The 23,350-nt window shown below is 44.7% G+C and overlaps 1 protein-coding gene across 1 annotated transcript; it reads right to left on the reverse strand.

Annotated features, from left to right (window-relative positions):
- Positions 1-1,189: 1,189 nt before the first annotated feature.
- SCTR (secretin receptor) lies at positions 1,190-23,350 on the reverse strand. Its single transcript, XM_064718732.1, is given in 15 exon segments — positions 1,190-3,774; positions 4,787-4,828; positions 5,006-5,144; positions 5,232-5,323; positions 7,977-8,046; positions 8,580-8,640; positions 8,729-8,882; positions 9,708-9,840; positions 10,816-10,913; positions 11,208-11,311; positions 15,201-15,311; positions 19,511-19,637; positions 23,126-23,227; positions 23,230-23,283; positions 23,285-23,350. Coding segments are annotated over 15 exon segments (1,530 nt in total). The 3' UTR covers positions 1,190-3,597.

The following is a 23,350-nucleotide window of genomic DNA, read 5'->3' on the forward strand; positions in this document are numbered from 1 at the left end:
AGGTTGGAAGGGTGCACTGGAGGTCACCTAGATCATGTTATTTTGATTGTAAGTCTCCAATACCTTCATCATCAGTGCTTGTAGGGACACCAGGAACGGGGTTGAGCCTTGCTTGTTTTGCAAGGCACAGGAAGGGGATTACAAAGATATATTACATGACTGTCCTCACCTGCTTTCTCTTTCCCTCTCCTGGGGCCTATGGTAAGCTGATAATAGCCCTTCTTCTCAACCTTCTGAGACAGCTGGCACATGCAAGAAGGGCCTCATTTCTGGGTAAAACAAGGTCTGCCCCAGGCAGTGTCCTGGAAGGGGTGTTGCCCGAATTCCTGAAGCCTCTCACCTTCACTGGAGCAACCCCACAAAACCAGTACCAACCCTTCTGGAACAGCCCATTTCAGCTCCCCTGGCACTATACAATGTAATTATTCACTGAACAACTATTGGTTTTTGCTTCTGACAGTTTTGCTAGGAACTTCCTTGTTGCCAGTGTTGGAAAGAAAATCCATTAATGACTTCCTCTTAAATTCATCAGCACTTAGGCTGCTGATGCTCCTGCTGGCTGGCAGAAGGACAACTGGCTCCTCGGGGCATCTGGGCTGAATAGCCAGAGGCTGTCACCAGTGTCCCTGAACAATGACAACTGCCTGTGTGAAAGGTGGTGCTCAGGCCCTGTTTACGGGTAAAGCCACCTTATTACATTGAATACCCAGGAGCAAGTGCAATAAAAGGAAAGTGGGTGGCCTCTATGAATATGCAGTTTGTGTTCGCCCTCTGTGCCTTCATCTGCTTTTGCATTGCTCCCTGAGATCTGCTTTCCTGTTCCTCTTCATCTGCTTACAAACATGTCAGTGTCCCCAGAGGGAAGCAGCTCTTTCCTCCAGCATCCCTCAGCACAGCTAAACAAGCAAGATCCCCAGCAGGGCAGGGAGCCTTTGTGGTGCCTGCCCAGGGGATGGGGAAGGTAGGAGCCCATTCCCCTGGGGTGCTGGTTGGCAGCAGCGTTTCTTCCAGGACAGAAGTTTTCTTCCCAGCAGAAACCAGGACAAGGTCACAGCATCCTAACTCCAGGGGCTGCCTGCTCCTGGGATCTTCCCAAGTGGAGGTGCTCTTCCCCAAGAGCTGAGGACTCCAAATCCAGCTGACATCCAGGAGTTTTTATGGAGTTGTTTAGCTCTGTATGCAAACAAACTTGTGCTTGATGCCTAAAATGAACATGTTATACAGAATCTGGGAATAATTCACTTTTCTTGGTAATTTCAGGCAAGATTAATAAAACCAAAATGGCCATGTGAAACCAAAATGGCCATGTAAAACAATAATTTATACTAGAACTGGGGGGTTTTAAATATAAAAACCAGCAGTATTTTTTTCTGGGGCAGGTGGCATGTGGCATGCCCCTGTACAAATAGGTGTCATGCTCAGCCTGGCCTCCTCCCAATCTTGTGCTGGTCCTAACTATGCACTGCAGGGCTGAGCTCCTACACTGGCTCGTGTGAGAGCCAATAATTGCATCAGATCTAATTAATTACATGTTATTGTATCTCTGAATCTGTATTTCTTCATTTATGCTGGATGGAGGCACTTGCATTTAAAGCAAACAGCTGCTTTGGCTTGAAGGATGAATGTTTAATTCTCAGAGAGGGAACATACAAGTTGTTTCACCCTCGTCGGTCTCATTCTTAGGCCAGAGAGAAAATTTAAGGTTACATTTTTTCGGAAGTATCTGACTTGCTAAATGCACTGGGACAGAGTGAACCCCTGACAAGTTTGGAGGCTCTGCTTGGCTTGGTGAGTCAGCAAAGAGTGAGATCTTTAATTCCAACCTTCAGGGAGGGGCTTTCACTTCTCCTTTGGTCATGGGACTGATCCTGCTCCCGTTTCTTCCTTCCACTTGTTCTGGCTGATTTTTAGAGGACAAAGCCAACTTGAAACCCTGCTATTTCCAAAAATATAAGTTTAAAGTGATTCCTTGCCAGTTTACAGCTTTACATCTCGTTGTGTTTTACCTGGTTGTAAAGAGGCTCAGCTCTGCTGCTGCTGGGTGACCTGCATGAGCCAAGAAAGCCAAGCAGGCAGGAGCACCCGCCAAGCTCTCCCTGCTGCTGAGTGCCCTTCCTCCCCTGGCTGCCCTCTCTGCTGCACCATGGAGGCCGTGGGATAGCTGTCAGTGCTGCCAATGAAAAAAACCCACTTTTTTCCTGACTCTCAGAGTTTCAAAGAGAACTAACATCGCTCAAAAACCTGCTTCAGTGCAGGTAATTTAAGCTTGAATGTATCCTTTGAACTTCTCTGCATGTTTGTCTTCTGACAAAATGGCAGAAGCCTGCCATGTAGGCATTTGGTGTGATTAAAAGCTCGTTGGAGCAGTTTTGGCAGAGGGGGTTGGGGAATGCTGCCAGGCAGCATTTGACATGCCATGCATGTTTTGCCAATGTCTTGGAGGTGATCAGAAGGAAGGAGAAGTGATAAACGCCATTTGCTTTCAGTTCAAGCATCTTTGCCCTTGAAGAAACCCAGCCAAGAATCACCCCAACTAGGGAAATGTGGATACAAAATCAAGTAGGAGATTTGATTTCATTTGTCAGATTAATTATTTTATCCTTTTCCCACTCAAAACAGGGAAATCTGCTTGATTATGTCCTTAAGAGCATAAAGCTGTGATAGCTCAGATACTTTTTGACAGCATATTACAGTGCACAGCCTTGCAGATTTCAGTACACAGAGGAACTGTAGACTCTAAAGAGATTTTTGGTAGCCACTATGATGTTGTTTTTTGCCAGATAGCTTCTACTGTCCAGTTCAATTGACCTTTAGATGTCTCAGAGCTTTCATTTCTTCCCTTCCAATACAAGCTGGTCAAGTCTCAGAGGTACAGACACAATAGGGATGAGCTGTTCTACTGAAGAGTTTTGGTCACCCTTGGAATATGTTGTAATAGCTTTGTTACCATTTCAAAATGATACAAACATCCAGCTGGACCACCGTTGTTCCCAAGGTCTCCACTGCTAAAAGAGGCAAAGGCAAAAACCTGTCTGAGCCTGTCACTGGAGCAATGGTTATGCAGAGAGGAAACTGGAGCTCAGCTGTGCCTTATGTTCTCAGTGTCCATCATCCATTCATCCACCACCACAACAGAGAGGCTTTGAACCTTGATAAATGCTAGGGATTAATTAATTGTGCATTTCAAACCCATGGAAGCTGGCATGTAACTTTCATCATACAAAATTCAATGTCCTCCCAGCTTCTGCAGCAGTAAAAATAAAGAACATCAAAAAAAAACCCAGCCTGAGTTAGCCTGGAACATGCTGGAGAGCCACACGAAAAATGGAAGGTCACATTTAAGGTAGAACTAGCAGCAGGTGTGGAAAGAAACACAAATTACTGTGGGCAGAAACTCAAGGAAGAGCAGAATATTTGGGCCCATTTTGCTTTGCAGAATAACCATGGTGCTGCACAGGATATACACAAGAGATGTGCTCCAAGAACCGCTGATCCACAGCCAAGTCCCGCTTTGGACATGGACACAGGGCTCCCAGCTCGGCCCGTGGGACTCAGCCGTGTGTATCTGAGCGTGGGGGCACCCTCAGGTGCACAGAGTTACAGCACACTTGACCTTTGGAGGGTTCCTCTCCTGTGCTCTGCTGGGCTGGACCTCACCATCTGCATCTCCTGGGTCAAGCCGCTGCCTCCGTTACTCGCCGAGGTGCTGAGGTGCTGCCGCCAGTGCTTGCTTAAATGCCACTGCCTCCACTTTCTCTGAACTTCCAGCTGAACCTAGGCAGGAAGGCCACAAAATACTTAGTTCAGCTAGTTTACGTTGGAGCCCTGCAGTGCAGAGAGCAGTGGAACAGGAAAATGAGAGTGGGTTACCTTTGGCAAGGTTTGGGCTTAGTTATTTAAACCCCAGGGTTAAGGCAGGGCTGTTTCTTGACACTTCTAGTGATACTGTTGTTGCAGCCATACAACTTTCTATTTAATTGCAGGTGAAACTGTTCACAGAATCTAGCTGGCCTTAGGAAGGGTTTGGTTTAGATTTTTCCAGAATTTTAATTTTAGATATAAAATCAGGACATTTTGGCACTCCAAAGTAAAAAAAAAACACATCGATTTTTTTTTTCAAAACCACTTTTTTCTGTACCCTGTTGACAGATCAGTCAGAGTATTTCAAAACCCTCCTTTATTTCAAAGTGACCTTTTCTTAGGCACTGGCTTCCTTTTTTTTCCCCTTCCAATTAGCTCTACATCTTTCAGGTTTGTATGTTTGTATGTTTTCCCCCACCTCTACCAGCAGCAGCATTTCAGAGTGCAAGTTCTAGCCCAGAAGCCTGGGAGTTGTCATGCAACTACAATGGAAACAATCCCTCTACTGAAAGCTTTACCTTTAAAGATTCCTAATAAACTTGGACTGGGCATAGCTTTTGATAAATTCCCTCCTAAGGACTGAGTAAATAAAGCAGCCATGGATGGGGTGGCAGATAATGGTGTCATCCGTCAGAACCATCGGCTGTCAGTGTGACTGTGTGAGGGATGGGGCTCCCACCCTCAGTTCCCAGACACTAATAATGTTATCTGATTTATGAAAGGGTTGCAGTAGTTGAGAGGTGAAGTTTGCATCTGGCATACAATTACCTAGGCTTGCCTGGTCTAGGAGGAATTTCAAGAGTGATGTTAGGTAGCTGGGAAGAAAACCCTCAGAAAAAACATGTAATTCATTGGGGGATGTATCCCACTGATTAACGAGGCATGCTTCAGCAATAAAAAAGAATGTTATACACATGAAACTCACCTCACCATTAAGAAAACAATAAAGTACAGCCACAACAAAGCCCTAAAAGATAAAAGAACCGTGGTCACAGATTGCAGTTTCAGCTTTTGAATGGGGATGAGGCATCTCAAGGGAAATCAGACAGCTTGGCTTTGCCATTGGAAACTCAGCTCTGTTACAGAGTTATATGTTCTACCTCTTTTTCTTATTTTAAAGAAATAATAGCTTGTCAAATATTACCTGGAATGATCCAAGAGCCAATTCAAAAAACAGCTGAATTTCCATTGTGCCACTGCTTGCATCCTCAGGGAAAAAAGCAAAGATGATATAGTGGACCCCAAAGAGGGGGATGAGGAGAAGTGTTGACTTTGCAAGTCTCCTGAAAACAGAGGGAAAAGCTGGTGTAGAAGGAGCAAGAAATGCTCAGGTGGCCTTGAATATCTTATAAGGGATGTAAGGGACATACTTGTATTGGTTGAAATCACTGCTCCGTTTTTCAGGGGAGCTGAGCTTCCTCATCAGGATTCTTAAAATGTTGACAAAGAGGATGAAATTAATCTGAAAAAAACCAAACAAACCAAAACCAAAGTAAGAATACAAAAGCAACCCACCAAACAACAAACCCATTATCCACCTAGGTAACTGGCAGGTATCAGCAGAGCCACTTTGGGGACAAAGAATAGAAGGATTGGGTCTGGCCTGCCTCAGTCCATGTTCCCATCCCAGTCTCTGTTCCTGCTTCTCCACCCTGGGCTTGGATGCTGGCTGCTTTCCCTGCTGGTTTGCTGCAGCTTTAGTAATGGGGATGGTCAGGGCTTGTTATCCAGGCAAATCACTAAAAGGCAGGAAAACCAGGAGCATGGGTTTGGTCCCCTCTGACTGTGGGGTTCTGACAGCCTCTGCACAATCTGGCCCCACTTGGATGCCAGCAAAGGGGCAGCCCTGGAGCTGTCACTATCACTTGCTAACTGGGACTACGAGTGAGTGCTCTTTGTTCCCTGCTCAAAACATTCCGTGTGGTTTGGGATCACGAGGCAGAGTAGTTCAAAGTGGGGAGAGGAGAGAGTCGACGCTGGAGCTCTTCCTTTTGCATTCTCCCCCTCTCGAAGGGTGGATATCAGATAAAAATGCTGATCTGCTCAGTTTGGGTGCAGATGAGGCAATAGCTGTTGCTGCTCGTTGGACCCTCAGGCAAAGAGTGGGAGTTGCAGGGGAGGTAGAGCCGCCTGAGCGTGTCTGTCTGTCTGTCTGTCCCGTGGTGGGGAGCGACCTGGGGCTGATCTGCCCTTGGCTTGCCCAGCCTGCAGAGCTGTAGCCCTTCTGCAGCGCCTTGTAGAGCTGTACCCTTTCTGCAGCACCCTGCTTGGTGGCTGGCCCTTAGCCCTTCCCTGGGCCGGCAAACACCATGGCAGAGGTGCATCCTCTTCATGGCGGGTCCAGCGTGCTCGGGGCATGGCAGAAGCGCGCGGGGGCGTGGGTCTCCCTAAAAAACCGGGTCTGCTGGAGGTGGGACAGACACAGAAAGTCCATGAGTTCTTTAAAGTTACCGGATGGAAGGGGAGCAGCTGTGGCCGCTGAGGGTGTCTGGAGAGGGATGGAAATTTGGGGAAGCTGGGGAGGGAGGAGGAAAGGAGTAGAGCTGGGGAGAGCTAGAGGTGGGGAGCATGAAGGAAGGAAATACTTCAGCGGTGGTGGGGAGCAAAGGGGGTTCAGGTCAGGGTATGCTGGGATTTTTAATCCATTAGGCCAGGGAAGAGCTGTTGGTTGAACAGGGCTGTTCACTGATAAAACCACAGGGGAAGGGGGAGCGTTGGGATCCCTGCCCGGAGGAATTGTCCGCGGGCAGCGGGCAGCACAGGAATGAGCAAAAGTCTGGGAGCACAAAGGTGTTTATCGGTGCTGGTTTTCTGCCCTTTCAACTGCTGAAGGCTGTGAGGAATACAGAGATTAGATCTGGGTTTTTGAGATCTGGCTGTTTGTTTGCTTATGGGCTTGAGTAAAGCCTCTTTTGAGGAAAACCTGCAGAGTCATGCAGGCGGCTTCTGCCCTCAGTAGCTAAACAAGGCAGGATCAGCATCCTGAGGACTCTTGGGAGGTGATAGCGGGTGGGGGCTGCCAAAAGATAAACTAAGACTGTGCTTTTTGTCTTGCCTGGGTCTCCTTGGCTTTTATATACAACTCAGTGGCTCCTAGCATGAGGGTTGTTTCATAAAGAAAAATAAATGCGATGACCCCAAATTACTTGTGTGGTCTGCTGCTTGTCTTGTGGGGATGCAGGGCTGCTCACTGGTCAATAGGAGCAGAACTTTAACCCACCATCTCTGCTGCCTGGGTTTCTGAGAAGTGTGCAAGTGTTGCAGTTTGTGTTTTGCAAACAAAATGCTTCTTACTGGAAACATGAAAACCTCAACCAGCCCTTGGGATTTCGCTTGGGGTGTCAGTAGGTTACTTGAGAAAACCCAATTTCTGGGCTAGGGTTTCAGACAGGTCATTGCAGCATGGTCTGACCCACAGCATCTTCATCAGGCAGAACTATCCCACGCAGCAGCTCCAGCCCCCTGGTACCTAAGGCTCTAAAGGAGAGTACCAGCAAATGCTCAAAACACAGGTGCTGAGTATTATATACACCAAACTGCTCTTGTCTGAGCACTGGGCAGGCTCACTCCGAGTTCCAATGCCTGTGCCTTAATCCACTGAGCAGTGCCTCAGTGCTGTCCACTAATATGTGATGCTTGCAGCCTGTGAACTGTTTTCATTCCTGAAAACAAAAGCCAGTGGTCATGTAAGGCAAGTTGGTTTTGGCTTTGCTGAGAGAGGCATTGACCAGAAGACAGAAAAGTAATTGAAACTGAAATGTACAGCCACTCATTTCTCCTTCGGAGTTTTCCTTGAAACAGTCCAAAACAAGCTTCCACAAAACAGCCAAGTTCATGTGAAATCAACAGGATGTGGAAACCTGATCTTCTTCAGGCACTTGCTTCTTGGGAGGACAATCTAGCTTTTTTTGTGAATTTAGCTTTCGGGCATTAGTTACTGACTAAGTCCTGCTGAGCAGAAGTTGCTTAAGCAGTAACTCATGGGTCACATCAGTTCAGACACATGCCTAAGATCAGTTCATTAACACACTTCTAAAGCATGTTGAGTAGATGAGCTGTGACTTCACAGTATTTGAAAACACAGTTTGAATCTGCATGTCTCAGAAAAGACTTACAAATATAGACACAACTATGGGGCCTCTAATGATCCACCAGGTATTGGCATCAGTGTTAATGTCCCAACACCTGTAAAAATAGAAGGTGCAGTCAGATATCAAAATATTGGTATCTTTTCGAACAGGTTTAGTCTGTTTTGCACCTTAGATAGGCCCCTATTCTCTTTTCTACAAAATTTCTTGTTCTCACTGAGTGGTACAACGTGTCTGACAGAAAACTGCCCACCTGCACGGGACAGAAACAAGTCCTTCCCTTAAAGCACAAACACTGTTCAAAATTTTGAAAGGGAGAAGAGAAAGAAACAAAGTTTCACTGTTCAGAAAGTTAAATATAGATACTGAAAACATGTGGTCTCAATTCATACCTGAAGGCTACCTCCTACCCTTGAAAATGCTCAAATGGAATTGGAAGATTTTCCTCATGTTGCTCAGCTGTACCTCTCTACTCACACCCACACTAGGATGCAGGCTCCCACCACAGCAGGGTGTTGATTGATTTACTTGCTCCCAGCAATCAGAAATGAGCAGGACCCCATGGAACAGGCTGCACATGGCCTGCATGCTCCCCTGGCATGCCAGCTTCCCCCACTCCACACCACTTACCCAATATTTTCATGGAGCTGCCGAGCAGCCGCCCATGCAGCCACAAACACTGCTGGGGCACCTGCAATTGCAAAAAGCAGTTACTGCTTCACAAGTCCATGCCAAAGGCAGAAAAAACCCAGTTGTCCTCACTGAGGGAGAACCAGTACCCCATCCAAGGGCGATGAACCACAAGAGGAACTTCCTTTCCGAGAAGAAGGAGATCACCAGGAGAGTGTGGAGGTACAGTCCTTCCACCAGGAGCCAGCTGTAGTTAGACATGATGCAATACTGAAAGAAGACCATGGTGAGCTTGCAGCCAGCCTGAGGAAAGAGAGCATAATTAGCTCCTGCCTGGGTTTGTTCCTACCTTCTAGCAGAGACAGAGAGCTGTAAATTAGTCTTGGCAAACAGAGATTTTATAGCAATTAGGGGACTAAATGGGTGTCCTCGAGACAGGGGTTCACATGACAAGAAAGCAGAGCTGGCACTCCTAAATGCATTAATCAACTGCCTCACTAGAAGAACTGAACGTGTCATGGACACTTGGATTCAGGTTACTGTCTCAGGGGAATTTCACTATTACTATCTTCCTAGTACCAGCAACACAAACATCACCTTCGAGAAGGGTATGAATGTATTGTCAATCCTTTTTTTACCCCCAAGAAAAGCAGTTGATAAAGACAAATTAAAATGTTCTCAAAATGTAGTTTTTCTGCAACAAATATCCAGAAAAACCAGTGGGATAAAACAAAACAGAACAAACCTATTTTTGTTCCTCTCCCTTATGCTTATCTTTTCATTTAAACCATTGACCATCACCTTCAGTGTTGCTCACCCCTCCTCACACCCAAATTTTTGAAATAGTTTGCTGCCAATAAAAAGAAAAAGGCAAAAACATTTCAAAATTTGGGAGGTCACAGACTGTCTGAGTGCAAGCCATATCTTACTATCAGGCCTCACACTGCAGTGTAAGTCAGCAATATTTAATGTATTCTCAGAGAAGGGGCAGAGCATAGCTCTCTTCCCCCTTAACCCCTCATGATGAACATAAAGTTGGGATGAAGATTTCCTTCCCTGTACACTAAACCCTGCTAGGATCCTGCTGGGAAATTGAGGGGTGGAGCAAGCTGGTGAGCAGAGGGTTACCGTGTATGCCCCACAGTAATTTGTGTCCTCAGAGGAAAACAAGACTGCATCCTTGATGAAGTTGGATGAGGCTCTCAGAATGAACGAGGTGAAGAGATGCATGTGGATGTAGTTCCTTGTGCAGCGAAGCCTTCTGCAAAAACAAGAGAGAGAGATCCAGTGAAGTGACATTCCTCACCAATGTAAGGAACCTGTGGCTGTAAACAACAGGTTTCAACCCTTAGTAGTGATAAACTGACAAATGAAGAACAGTGGTGTTCTGTCTGTGAAAGGAAGACTAATGCATTTCCCAAGAGGGATATCCTAGAGAAGACCTTAAAAAGCTACAGTCATATCTGCTCCACTCAGGTACTAAAGCAAGCTGAATGTTGCCAGGAAAATTGGGATTTCATGCCAATATGCTTGTTCTAGCATCCCTCCCTCCTTTCTGTAGCAACATGAACCCAAGGTGTTTATTCACACCTGGATGAATTTATTTATTCTGCCAGCACAGTGCACTGGTGCCTGCAGTGTTTTCTGTATTAAATCTTCACATAGTCTGTGTCCAGAGGCTGTGCAGCCTGAACATAAATTTGCAAAGTAGTTGGGTTTCCTTTGCCCAGAGGTGCCGCCCTGACATTTACTGTAAGGGAAATTATTTCACTGAATAAGCAGCACAGTACAAATTCCAGGTTACAGGGATGAGTGAAGATAAGCTGCATGTCAGATTGCTAATAGAAACCTGAAACACTTTACCACAAGTCCGTGCAGTGGCACTTAGAACAAAGTTTTAGCCACAGCCTCAAGTGGGGAAAAGAGCAGCAGGGAGAAAGAAACTCTGCCCAAAGGACACTGAAATCATGGGAAGACCTCATCAGGGAGTTGGTGCAAATGCCATTTGCAACATGCATCCAGCTATTATTTGGAAAGAAAAGGAAAGCACAATATAATAAGCAGTCCTGACATTTTCTGGGAGACCAGGTTCAGAGATAAATTTTGTACTGATTTCTGTAAAGGTTTTCAGATATACTTCAATTTTTAGCTTGTCCAGAAAGTCAATAGAAGGATTTTGTCAGCTGTGATGATCAGAAGCCCCAACCAAACACAAACCAGAGATGCTTCTCCTCACCTAAAGGAGGCCAGGACCGCCAAGGCTATCATCAATGTCACAAGGGAGGTGCAGTATCCAATGGTGTACATGGTCTTCAGGGTCATGAAATAGGAACGCTGCAGGGGAACATGTAATCACACCTTTACTTTGTTTGCCTGGTAGAGATCAGCCCATACCAAATGAAGGATCCTTCCTCCTTTTCAATGAATTAATTTTCTTGTAAAATCAGCTACTGAAATGTCACTCTGAGCAGCCACTTCCAATCATTTGCAGGAAGTATTCATGCTGAAAACCACCAGTAGTAATAACCCCACCTGGGTTAAATCACAACATCAATCAGTCTCTCCTAAAAGTGTTTCTCCCCAGGGCCCCAGAGCAGCAGATCCGTGCTGATGGGCACTCAAACTCACTCTGGCCTCGTTGGTGGTGTCGTTGACATTGTAGCCACAAGCAATGTCAGGTCTTGGGTACGGCTCTGACCAGCCCTCACTTGTACAGTTTCGGTACACAAAACCTGTGTGGCAACAATAAAAAACACAGAATGGGTTATGACCATTTCCGGTTTTGTCTTTGCTGTCCTCAGGGTTCAGTCACCTTGTAGGGTTGCTCCAAGAGCCAGGAGAGTGTGTTGCCCCAGGCAGGGCTCTCTGCATAGCTGGAGGCAAAATGCAGCTGAGCTGATTCTGTTGATGCTTGCCCAGTGTGCTTGTGTGGGTCATAATATTGTTTGCCCACTCAGGGATGACTGTGATGGATGTGTTTTTATTAATTGCAACATAAATAATACTGCTCAGTACATCTGGTGTTTCTTGGCCACTATTCCAAGATCAGCAAACACATGACTTGTTCAGTCACAGATTCGAGCTCCATGCAAACCTGATACTCTGCTGAATGCTCCCACCTCCTTACTGTGGTTTGTCATGCTCCAAATAGAACACAAAACTGTAGATGGTCACAGATTTTCAGTAAGATTTAAATGAATACTAAAAGTCTTTTCCCACACTGGGCATTATTTTACACAGTTGATTTCCTTGCTTACTTGCAAATTAAAGGTTGGGAAGAAATTCCCCTCTTAAGCTCAGCTTCTGGAAAGCTGAGTGCTCAAGTCCAACTGTGTCCCTTGGGGCTGTCTTCAGAGAAAAATAGACATTTGCAGAATTCAACTAATTTTTCATACTGGTATCCACAAAGGCAGTTTGTCTGACCCTTTTCTGCTGAGTCAGACAAACTGACTTTTAAAAAAAGTCTGACTTTTAGACTCCTAATGCTGAGTGAGACAAACGCCCTGCAAGCTGCATATGGCTGAACAGGATACTTTTGAACTTGTTCACATTAATGTTTGGCTCTAAAGTGGAAGTGGGAAGTCCTGCCCAACACCACTTATAATGTCCCTGGAAGCAAGTGGCCCTAGCAGGCATGTTTGTTACATGCTGAAGAGAAATTTTCACAAAGAAGTAAAACAACTTCCCACTGTCCTAATCACATTGATCTGCCTGGTAAGAATCAGACTTCAGAAACATGGAGTGAAATCTTGGCTTTGTTGCAGTGATGGCAATGCTAGCAGGTATTTAAAGGGGACATGAAACCAGCAGTTGTTCTTAGTACAACCCTTGCCAGAGGGCACCATAAAAGTCCATTTTTTTCCCACACATTTAGCCATGAGGACTTTAGGGTGTCTGGCTCTAGCAAAACACCCCTGCAGTGCTGAGGAAACTGAGGGAGATGCGTATCCAGCAGTGTTTGGCCACGGTTAATCCTCTTTGGAGCCCTGCTGGAATTGTCAGGACAGAGTCAGGGCTCCTGCTACCTCTGGGCTAATGCTGGTGACCTGGCAGAATGTCTGCACTTGATTTGAACTCACCTCTGTAAACCTGCAAGGCACAGCAAACAGGCTTAGAACCCTGAGTGGAAAGAGCTCTGGGTGTGTCCTTATCAGACTATTATTCTGATGCTGTTTTGAACATCTTGTTCCAACTTTGCATCTTTGAAAGGGCCAGGCTTGCTTTATAAGCCAGGTTTTCTATGTTTTGCTGCAGTGCAGCAACAACAGGAAAAGAAGCAGTTCTCCCAAAAGGTTCGCCCCAGCCTGTCTTGGCACCCAGCAAGAGGGTGGTGTGGTGGGAGATTCTCTACTTCAGCATCAGCTATTAAGACACACTTACTTAACTTGGAGCAAAGCACTGTGCTTGTAAACGTGCCTGTGACTGTTTGGTGCTTGAGGCTGTCAGAGCAGATCAGACAAGAGAAGGTGAAGTTCTGTGTGGGTGTGCTCATGCTATTGCACAAGAGATTGTGCCAGGCACATCATATGGATGGGGACAAGGAAAATTTTTACAATACTCCTGAGTTATATGTGATTATACACACACACTGGGGAAACTGCAGCATGCCCCACTCAGAGCAGACTGGGTATCTGCAGTCTGTCTAAGGATTTGGCTTGATGTTTACTGGTACTTTGGAATTGCCTAGGCAAGAAGGAACTCTGGCTAAAGGGATGGCTGTGGAACTGGGGCTATCTGATGTGGCCTTTGCCCCTGAATCCTCACGATTGTCACACCTTCCTTCATTCCTTGCCTAAGACACCATGCTCAGTTCTGTTACTCTGTTCCAGACAATTTTGTTTCTTTGGTCTGCTATGTAGAAAGGGACCAGACAGTCTGGGCTGCAAATCCAAGTCTAGAAGTGAGCACAGAGACCAGGGTTTGAGCAGAGCTCAGAGCCATCCACATGGCTTAACATATGGGCCTTTGGCATTTGTGGCTGCCCATCTGCTTTGTGAGTGGTGAGGAGAGGAAACCTTTGCTTTTCTTTTGAAGCAAGCAGATCTTTGTTTTTCTTTTTCAAAATTGCTCCAAACAGGGCAATGACTGTAGCAGTAAATAAACTCTGGAGTCACAAGCCAACCACAGTATAAAACCAAAGAAGAAGGTGGCCATGAGAATGAGGCTAAACTATTGCTGACTTTGACCCAAAATGCCAGATGCAGAGACTGAAATAAGATGCTAATGATGATGGACCAGGTCTTGGGGCTCTGTTTTGAGCACTGTCATTCTGACTACTGTTTATCAGCTCCTCGATAAAGAGGGCAAGTTTAAGCTGACTATCCCCAAGATAAGGGAGCGAACATCTGAGATGTAATTATGACCTTTGGATGTACAAATTCCTGCTCTCTTCCGCCGTGAGAAGCCAGAGGCAGGGAGCAGTTCCCTCTAGTGGCTGGACCAGCGGGGATTTCAGTTCCTGCATTTCAGGGCCGGGACCGCTGTGCTGATGTGGATGCCAGACGGATGGTTTCCTCAGCGATCTAAGCCTTTGTGTAGTTTATCCTTTGGCTTTAAAGCAGCTTAAAGGGCTCAAAGGGCAGATAATGTTCGTGTGTACAGAAAGTAGCAAGGTTTTTATTTTAATCTGAGTGGCTCATGTCTGATTTCATTTAAAGAGCACTAAGTGCTTCTCCTTTGAGTTACATAATCTTTATTAGACAATCTAATACTTTGTCTCCTGTTCCTCCCTTCGTAAAATGAATCTGTCTGCTTTTCTGTGAGTACTGGACATCATTAATCTGTGCCCTATAACTGAAGAATGCAAAACCCTCTTCTCATTTGAATCATTAACTCCCGAAAGAGAAACATAAACACATTTCTGAGGCATTACTGAAAAGCAGAAATGAACAGAAAGCAGGCTTACTTAATAGCTCATGATTAGTGTAGTCAACAGGGAGTAAATTTCACTTTATTTCTAGCTTAGATATCCCAGAAAAAAAAGGACAAAAAACATTGCTAGAGCTCACCTCTGTTTGAGTGAACTGTTTGGTGAGCCATGAAACCTGAATTTCCATGAGATTATGTGACTTGTATGGATCCTGTCACAGGCAAGAGAGAAATCCCCAGAGCAGATTTCCTTTTAATGAAAGCAAAAAAAGGGGATCTTTTCTGCCTGCCTAGCTGGATGTTTTGCCAAAACTCATGTGAACCTAATGCTGTGTAAAGTTTTGTCCCCATCAAGCTCCTCTGGGACCAGCCACTGGCTCTAGGAGTTATTAAAAGGGAAGGACAGAAATAAACACAGAGCCTGAGTGGAGAAAACCCTTTTCCTTGAGAAACCATGCTAAAAATCTGATTTTCAGGATATCATTTAATTCCTGCACTTTTTTCCCATCTGGCTAGAAAACACAAACACTTAAAAAGATCTTGTTACTTTAATTCAGGCTTTTTCATGTTCACCTTAGAGGGGGAAACAGATCTGCTAAGTATCTATGGTTCTTCAAAAGAAGGAGGGGAAAATATTCATTTCAAGTTCAGACCTGAGTGGGGCATCTTTGTAAAGAAATAAAAAATAAAGTGTTTAATAAATAAGTGTTTAATAAAAAATATCTGGGTGAGAAAACATCATTTTAGCATTACCTTTTTTCCCAGTCAGCATCTGAAAGAATTCAGGGCAGTGAGCATTGACAATCTGTCCCACAGAGGATGAAGGCCAGCAGCTCATGTTGTCCCACATTCCAGCACATCTGCCTGGGGGGACAACAAGGGAATACCATAGAGCATCTCCCAGGGACACAACACCATGAAACTTCTTCCAGCAATGAGACACTGGGACACATCTCCAAGCATCTCCCACGGACCAAGGCAGCTACAGGAACAAAGATGCTCAGTGCTCTGAAAAGCAAGCTGGGTGAGACAGAGCAAGTCTTGCCGAGACCTGGATAGGACAGAGCAGGTCCTGATTGCTTCAAACCAGCCCCAGCAAGCTCCCAGACTTGTTCCAGTCTTGTCATTGATCCCACTGGTCTCTACTAGACACACAAATAGCAATTAGAGTCTTTCTGAACTTCACATCAGGCCTTTTGCTACCTAACTGTTTGCTGGTAACTACTGAATGGCCCTGGAAAGATGAAGGAAATCAGATGGGAATTTTTAAACTTATTTTCACTCTTTCTAACGCTTTCACTTTGAGTCATCCTAATGTTTTCCTTACATAATATTTTTGTAAATATGAAAAAATGCAACTAGATGATCTGCTTGAGCAGGGAAGTTGGAGCACATGATCCATTTGCTGCCTTCCGGCCTCACCCATTCAGTGATTCTGTGACTAAAAAGATCCAGGTTGATACTTAAACCACAGATCACTTAAATCACAGACTATTCTGAGTTGCAAGGGACCCACAAAGAGAGTACAACTCTTAAGTGAATGCCCATTTGGGGATCACACCCATGTAGATGTTTTAGCACTATGCCCTAACCAGCTGAGCTAATCTCATCATACTGGGGAAAGGATAGAGAGGAGCAGCATCAATGTCTTCCTTTTGTTGCCAGAAACACTCATCTCTTTCACTGTGCTCAGGCTGCAGTGAAGTGAGCAATCCCATCAGACTACTCACTGAGCTTGGCTGCCCAGACTCACCCCATTTCAGTTAGGTGCTTGTTTTAAGGATGGGCTTGTCATGGTCCTCTCTCACAGTCGGGGAGGGAGGGAGGGAGGGAGACTTTTCCAGCTGCACCCTCAGCTTGACTGCAATGCCTTCTGGCAGGGCTGGTAGAGATGCAGCAGGGAGCTCATCTGGTGGCCAATGGAGCAGAGTATGATGGTGATCTCTACTTAGACATCTTGCTTAAGTGCTGGATGCTGGCATGGATTAATTTTGGCCTGAGGTGCAGAATGTTAGTGGAGAAGACTTACGTTTGATCTCTTTGTACCAAAGGGAAACTGCAATCCTACCATTTCTTATTTTGCTCGTCTCCAGGTACAGGCTGAACTCATTCAAATTCATTCCCTTTTGCCTCCACTCCCTGTCAATGGTTTTAGCGCAGCCTTTTTTGAGGTTTCTGCAACAAAACAGGGGAAAAAAGGCCACTGGGGCATGTCAGGACTACGCTGTGCCTGCTGTATCCGGGCGTGTGCCGTCTGCCCTGCGTGCTCCCTGAAAGCCAAGGGGAGGAAGTGCTGACCAAGCACTCTCCTCAAACACTTCATGCTTTATAAGGCCAGCCTCCATTAGCCTGACAAAAATATTTACATTTCTAGAAATGCATTGATTTGCTTTTGTGCGACAGTCCTAGTGCCTGAAAATACAGAGCTGTTCACAGCCAGGGCAGCACCTCAGCCCTGGTGTCCTCCCTGTGCCAATGTTTATAAGTCTTGGAAAGGATTTACTTCAAAGCAAAAGCTTAAAGGCAAGCAAAGCTTCACTTTGGGTGATATATATGACTTAACGTGCTGCATTGTTTGGTTTATCCAACCTTCATGCCAACACTGGAGGCACAAAACCCCAAAATCAGACCAAATTTCCAGAAAAACCTGGCAAAATTATGATGCTGGTGGTTTCCATTCAGGAAGAGAAAACAAAAACCAGCCAAGCTATTTCTTCGGCAGGTGGGCTTCTTGCCACTCCTCATAGCTAATCGCTGGAGTCTCCCACCCCCAGCTAGATAAAGAGCCTCAGGGTGGAGACAAAGCACAGCAACATCTCCCTCACAGAGCCCTGTGCTCTTTAGGATGTGCCTCCAGCAGCACTCGGAGCTTTCTCCCGGCAGCAATACACGGTGTCACCATGATCACGGGTGCCAGGCCTCCAGCAGCTTCCCTGCCCTGCTCCTTGCTCCCAAGAGAACTTCCTTGTCCTCACTCATGCACTAAAAAGAGCATAACTGTGACTTGAGTTATGTTAATATTACACTGCTTCCTTTCCCAAGCTAATGTTATCACAAGGGCAGAGTCCCTTTTCCCTTTTACTGCAGGAGGATAAGAAACACTCACTGCTCAGGTACTTGGTGCCTGATTCCTCAGCAAAGAATTCCTTTGTTTGTGCCATCTTCACAGAGATGTGAGCCCTGCAGCAGAGATGGCATGGTGGGAGCTTGTCCATTGCTTTGTCCATTTTCCTGCCTGTGCCAGTCAAAGCTTCTGGGGCAGCTGCAGGAAGGGCGAGGTGTGGAAGGTGCCCCACATCCTGCAAAGCCACCTTTATTCCCCTCTGTATGACCCACCATACAGAGGCAGGGTATGCACTGAATTCCTCAGCTTTGTTTCTCTCTTCTTCAAACTGAAATCCTTGTATGGGGTTTTCTCCTCATAGGCTTCAAGCATGCAGATACCTTAAAGGCTGGAGGTGTTTTCAGGTGTGTTTTTTTCCCAGAATAGAAGCATTACTCCCTAATTTACCAAGGTAACAAACCTCTCTTAGAGTTTGGTAGAATTTTAGGTAGAATTACCACATTTTAAAATTCCAATAATGAAAGGCCTTGGGTGAATTTTAAGGTGTGGATCCAGTTTAAAATTGGATTAAATCTCTGCTGAGAAGCTACTATTTGCCTGAGATAAAACAAGACCATCTGTAAAATGCTACTGCCTGCTAATGCTAGTGCAGGTCCACACTGGCAAGGTCCTGTGGAGTTTTACTTGTCTGCATCTGCTGTGGAGCTTTGGTGCCAAGGAAACACAGAGCTGAACATTAGAGCCATATCACAGGATCAAAGCAGAAAAAGAAATAGGCTGACAAACCAACCTGCTCTTCACTGAAGGAAACAAACTATACTGATTTATTAATATCATCAAACTTCTTACATGCAATGGGACAGATCTGCCTTATGGAGTACCTGGAAGTCTGCCATAAGTTATCCTGTCACTGCCATGTGGCTGTACTGCCCTGAAGCTGTGCTCACACCCATCAGTCTGCAAGGGACAGGCATCAAACAGTAACAGAGAAAAATGCAAGGCATCCTAAGAAACCAGGCAATGGACCTTCCCTCTGGGTTCTGTCCTTGGGCCACATCATAGTGAGGCTGTTCTGTGTCTCCAACACTCTCTGTTAGAGAGTGTGGCTTTGAAACAAAGAAAACACCTTAACTAACTCTAGCTCCACGTGGCAGTCTATCTGTGGGCAGGACAGCCTGCACACAGCACATCTATGGGTGCTCCTTCCCTTCTCATGCTGGTAAGAACCTTGCCCATGTTACAGTGCACAAAAGTCACCCAGAATCAGTTCAGTGTGCAGGATTCTGTGAGTGACACACCCCCATCCTCAGTGATGATGGCTGGTCACACACTAAAAATAGTCACATGTGTTGCCTACACTCAGTGTTCTCTCTGAGATGCTGACCCAGCAGCTGCCTGGGGGAAATAACACGCAGTTCACAGGCAAGGTTTAATAATCCCTTGCACATGACCCCTGTTGCTCAGCTGTGAAAGCAAAGCTCCACATGATGAGGACTCAGTACCACAACTTTCCCAAGCCAAAAATCTCCTTTGTATGATGATAAATACTCGCTGAAATTCAAGAACTCTGTTAGGCGACAGTAACTTGGAACAAGGAGGAAGCAATGAGGACCTTCAAGCCACGTGATTGAAATGTTTGCTGCTGGTCTTCATTGATTTTTAAGGTAAATATAGTTAAGTAAATTTGCAGTTGCCAGGGTGACTTTTTAAATTATCCTTTTCCAAGAAGACATGATTGCAATTTGCAAGATTTTGTTGCTGGTGTGTTCCCTAGTTGTGAGGATTGCAGTCAAGCAACTGGGTTAGAAAGTTCCCACAATTCTTCCTGTCACAATAAGGTCAAAATCCCAATCTCAAGCCTTGTAACAGATCTTACCTGTTTTTCTGCTCTTAAAGGAGAGATGTATTACCTATGGGAAGGGATGCCAGGGTATCTGAGTTTGAGGCACCCAGTTCATGTGATAGCAGGTTTTTTCATGTGCATTTTTTCAACCTTTACCTGAGCTCAGGAGCAGATCATTCTCAGTTGTTCTGTTCCTTGCCTCCAGAGAAAGAGTCTCCACACACTTTTCTTCCTCCCTTTTCAGGACGCTCAGAAGGTCACAGACAGGTGGAATAGCTTTGATCTACAAATTTTAAAAGCAGTGGAATCACTTTTCCTCTTAAAACTTATAAAATCTCGACAGAATCTATCCTTTTTATTCTCATATTCCCCATGCAAATTTATCACTTGATTGTGAGCAATATTTCCTTGAAATACAGACAATTTTCCCAGTTCAGTCTGCATTTTGGTAGTAGCAGCAGGCGAACACAGACTGAGTTTGTGTCTTCTCCCTTTTGCTGACATTACTGACATTGAGAAAAATGTGTTATTCTGCTAAATTAAGTACATGAACAGGATGCTCTTCCAAAAGACTGCTGAAACATCCAGGACACTGCTGGAGTCTCCTAGAGTAACAGAGAATTAATCACTCACCCATGGCTGTGTTAAACCATACACCTGGCAGGTCATTTTCCTGGGCACAAGTGATCCAAATATGCCCACTGGTGGCAGACCACCCAAGCCGGTTTCCCTGCTACCATCTGGTAGCTGCAGGAGCCCACCTGAAAGCAGAATCTCACCCAGATTTTCATGAGAACCTAGATGGCAATTTGTCCTAAGGTCATTTTCATATCTTCCCAGGCTCCTTTCTCATAAAACCATGTGGGAATGTTAATATTCACTCAGTCTTGATGTAGCAATTTTTGTGTGTTTATGTTTTATGCAGCTGGACCAAAATCAGTGAAAAAACCAAACAGCTACAGACCATTAAAATGACAAATATTGAAAATCATTACAAAATTATTTGCAGGACAAGGTCTTAACAGTTATGTTGTTCAGAAAAAAAAGTATTTTTACCCTTTTCAGGGTAAGAGTTATTTTTACCGGTGTCTGTTCTTTTTGACACAAGAAACCTGAATATAAGTGGATGCCCATTATAACGAATTAGATAAATTCTCTCTAATGGATAAGCCCAAAATCTCTATAAATTCTCACTATGGAACTTTTATGTACATATACATAAATGCATATGTATGTACATGCACCATGAAGAAATTAGAAGCCAGTCATCAGGCTCTATTACTTGAAAATTATCAGATAGACTTTGTTTATGTTCTTTGTTCAAGAAAGTCAGCCCTGCAGGATCACATTACTGCTCAACCTAATAAATCTTGTAGTATTGCTGATCACTTTCAGATTAGATTTTGGAGAAAGAACAATCCCTGAAAACCTTGTAATGAGAACTATTACTTTTCTACAATTAAATTTTAGCTACCAGACATTAGAGACAATATTCCCACTATATTGGCTGGAAATTTTTTGAGTATTGTATTTCTGAACAACATTGATCTTTTCAGCAGTGTTGTCATACCTCACCTAATTGGTCTGGTGTGTAAACTTGTTTAACTTCAGTATCCTCCTCCCTTGTCTTTGTGTGTCATGAAATAAATGAACTAGAAATCACCCGGTTTTGCACAATGTAATAAATTTTCTGGAATCACACATGCAAAGACTTTATATGAAACAAACTATCTTCTGATGCCAGGATTTGAATGCTGAACATTTGAAGTGGCCAACAGAACCAGTCTGGGTTGTTGAGATGATACTGAACATATGTAAAACTAAATGCTAGGAATCATATTAACAATGATCTCAGAAACAGGGGAACACTCCATCTTAAAAAAGCCTTTACATTGTGTGGGCACTGTTTTCCTTTAAGAAATATGGGTCCTAAGAAAGTTTTTGTTTTACAAAAATTTAAATTCTGTGTTATTTCTTTATGACTAGAGTGAGGCCGCACACTTAGCACACACAGTTGTGAAGAACACTCTGATGATACAATACAGCATTACTTTCTTACACTAAATGTGTTGTTCAAGCAGGAGTACAGCATAGGTAGTGCCTTACAATTACAATAGGTAGTGCCTGCACAAAGTGATGTCCACCCCATTCTTTAATCAGCTGGATACCCCTTCCTGGGAATAGATGTGCAACTAACAGGATTTTAACCCAGGGAAAGCAGAGAGCTTGCAGTTGTGGGTTTAAAGCCCTTGTTTTCCACCAGGCCTGTCCCTGAGCCACTCTGTGCCAACGCAGGCATCCGAGGGAGCAGGCGGTGCGCGCTCGGATGTTTGCGGAGCGATGCGAAAGCCGCTTCCCATGGCGCGGCCGGATAACCCCACTCTGCCAGCAGCTGTGCTCAGTCTCACTCGTGTTTACCCTCCACAAGTGGGAGCAAACAGCCTGCCCCCGCTGCTGGAGAGCGAGGAGGAAAAGGGGCTCCTCTACGTGCTGTTTCTATGTCTCTTCCTAAACAGTTCCCTTAAACAGTTGTGATCTCCTTGACACTTCACCAGCTACTAAATTAACTCTATCCCAACTGAAACCAGGACAGAGAGAAAACCCTCTTCATATTTTGTTAAAAGACAAGATACCAATCCCATTCCAAACAGAGATAACTGTGATTAATAGATCTCTAGAACAGGCAAAATTCTGCAACATTGACAGCAATGGCTAACACAGTTTTTAAAGTGTGAAATGAGTGAATCTAAACATTATCCAGAATTCACAGCCATTTCATTTTAAAATAAGTGGATTTAGTACAATAAAAGGATTTAAGGAGCAAAAGATGCCTGGCAAAACCAAACAGGTATTTTCAATCACTAGAAGAACCAATAGAAACCGGTGCTCTTGGGGACACTCCGAGCAATGACATCTATTTACAAAGTCCTTTAGGTAGCACTAAGAACAAGAAACCAAAATTACAAGAAAACCATCACAGTCACAATTTTTATTGCAGAAGATGATCAAAAGGCAAAAGGTTTGAAGATTGCATCCACTCTGCAATTAAAATGTCTAGGCAGAGCTCAGGTTTTCTCACAGTTGCAGCCAAATTCCCTACTGGGACAAATAAGTTGATTTTTCCATTTGTTGCAATGAAACTGTGATTTGATCCTGTCCTAACTTCTCACACCCAAGCTAGACATATTTCACCCCTTGTTTTATGTGCATTCAAAATCTGAATAACCTGAGCAGCACCTGGAGATCACAGCCAGGTTCCACTCTCCTTTCTGACTGGTCCAAGTACCTGGAGCTCAGCAGTGACAATCTGCCACATAAATCTCAGTAAAATGATAAAGCTAAAAAAAAAGAAGACAAACTTTGTGGTATGAACATCACTTCACATTCCTTCAATCTGAGTACAGGGAGGCACTGCTAGATGTGGGCATTGCCCCTTAAGCGGTTGATTGCTGGTGTAAATCAGTAAAGCTTCTCTGAATGGAGTTAAATCTTTTCTCCTTCAACACAGTACCTGCTGTGTTTGTCAAAGTGTGCTAGTAACACTTCTGTCTTTATAAAGGTGAGGAAACTGAGGCATCCAGCATCTAGTCATCTGGCCACTGTCAGTTAGTGCAGGAAGCAGCAGAAGCAAGAAGAAAATTAAAAAATCCCAGGTTCTACACAGATCTTTTTAAACAGAGACACCACAACTTCATGAAATAGAGGTGCTCAGCATTACTCAGATAACTTGTGATTCCATGCAAACGGGAATAAATAGATCTGAGCACCTACCGGGACAGTTGAAATCCAGATGATCACCCAGATGGTCCACATAGTCAATCACAGTCTGTTTTCTTCATGCCTCATGCATCAGAGGTCAGCAGGCTGTTTGTACGCTCTCCAGTGTGGCTCCTAGCTCTTTTCACTTCATCCTTTTCCCTCCTTGCCTTTTTCCCTTCCCAGCTTTGACCATCCTTAGCCAATGTTTCTCTCCAGCTGCTGAGCTCTAGAGAGCAT

This window comes from Zonotrichia leucophrys, chromosome 7, assembly GCF_028769735.1.
Source record: "Zonotrichia leucophrys gambelii isolate GWCS_2022_RI chromosome 7, RI_Zleu_2.0, whole genome shotgun sequence".
Classification (NCBI taxonomy): Eukaryota; Metazoa; Chordata; class Aves; order Passeriformes; family Passerellidae; genus Zonotrichia; species Zonotrichia leucophrys.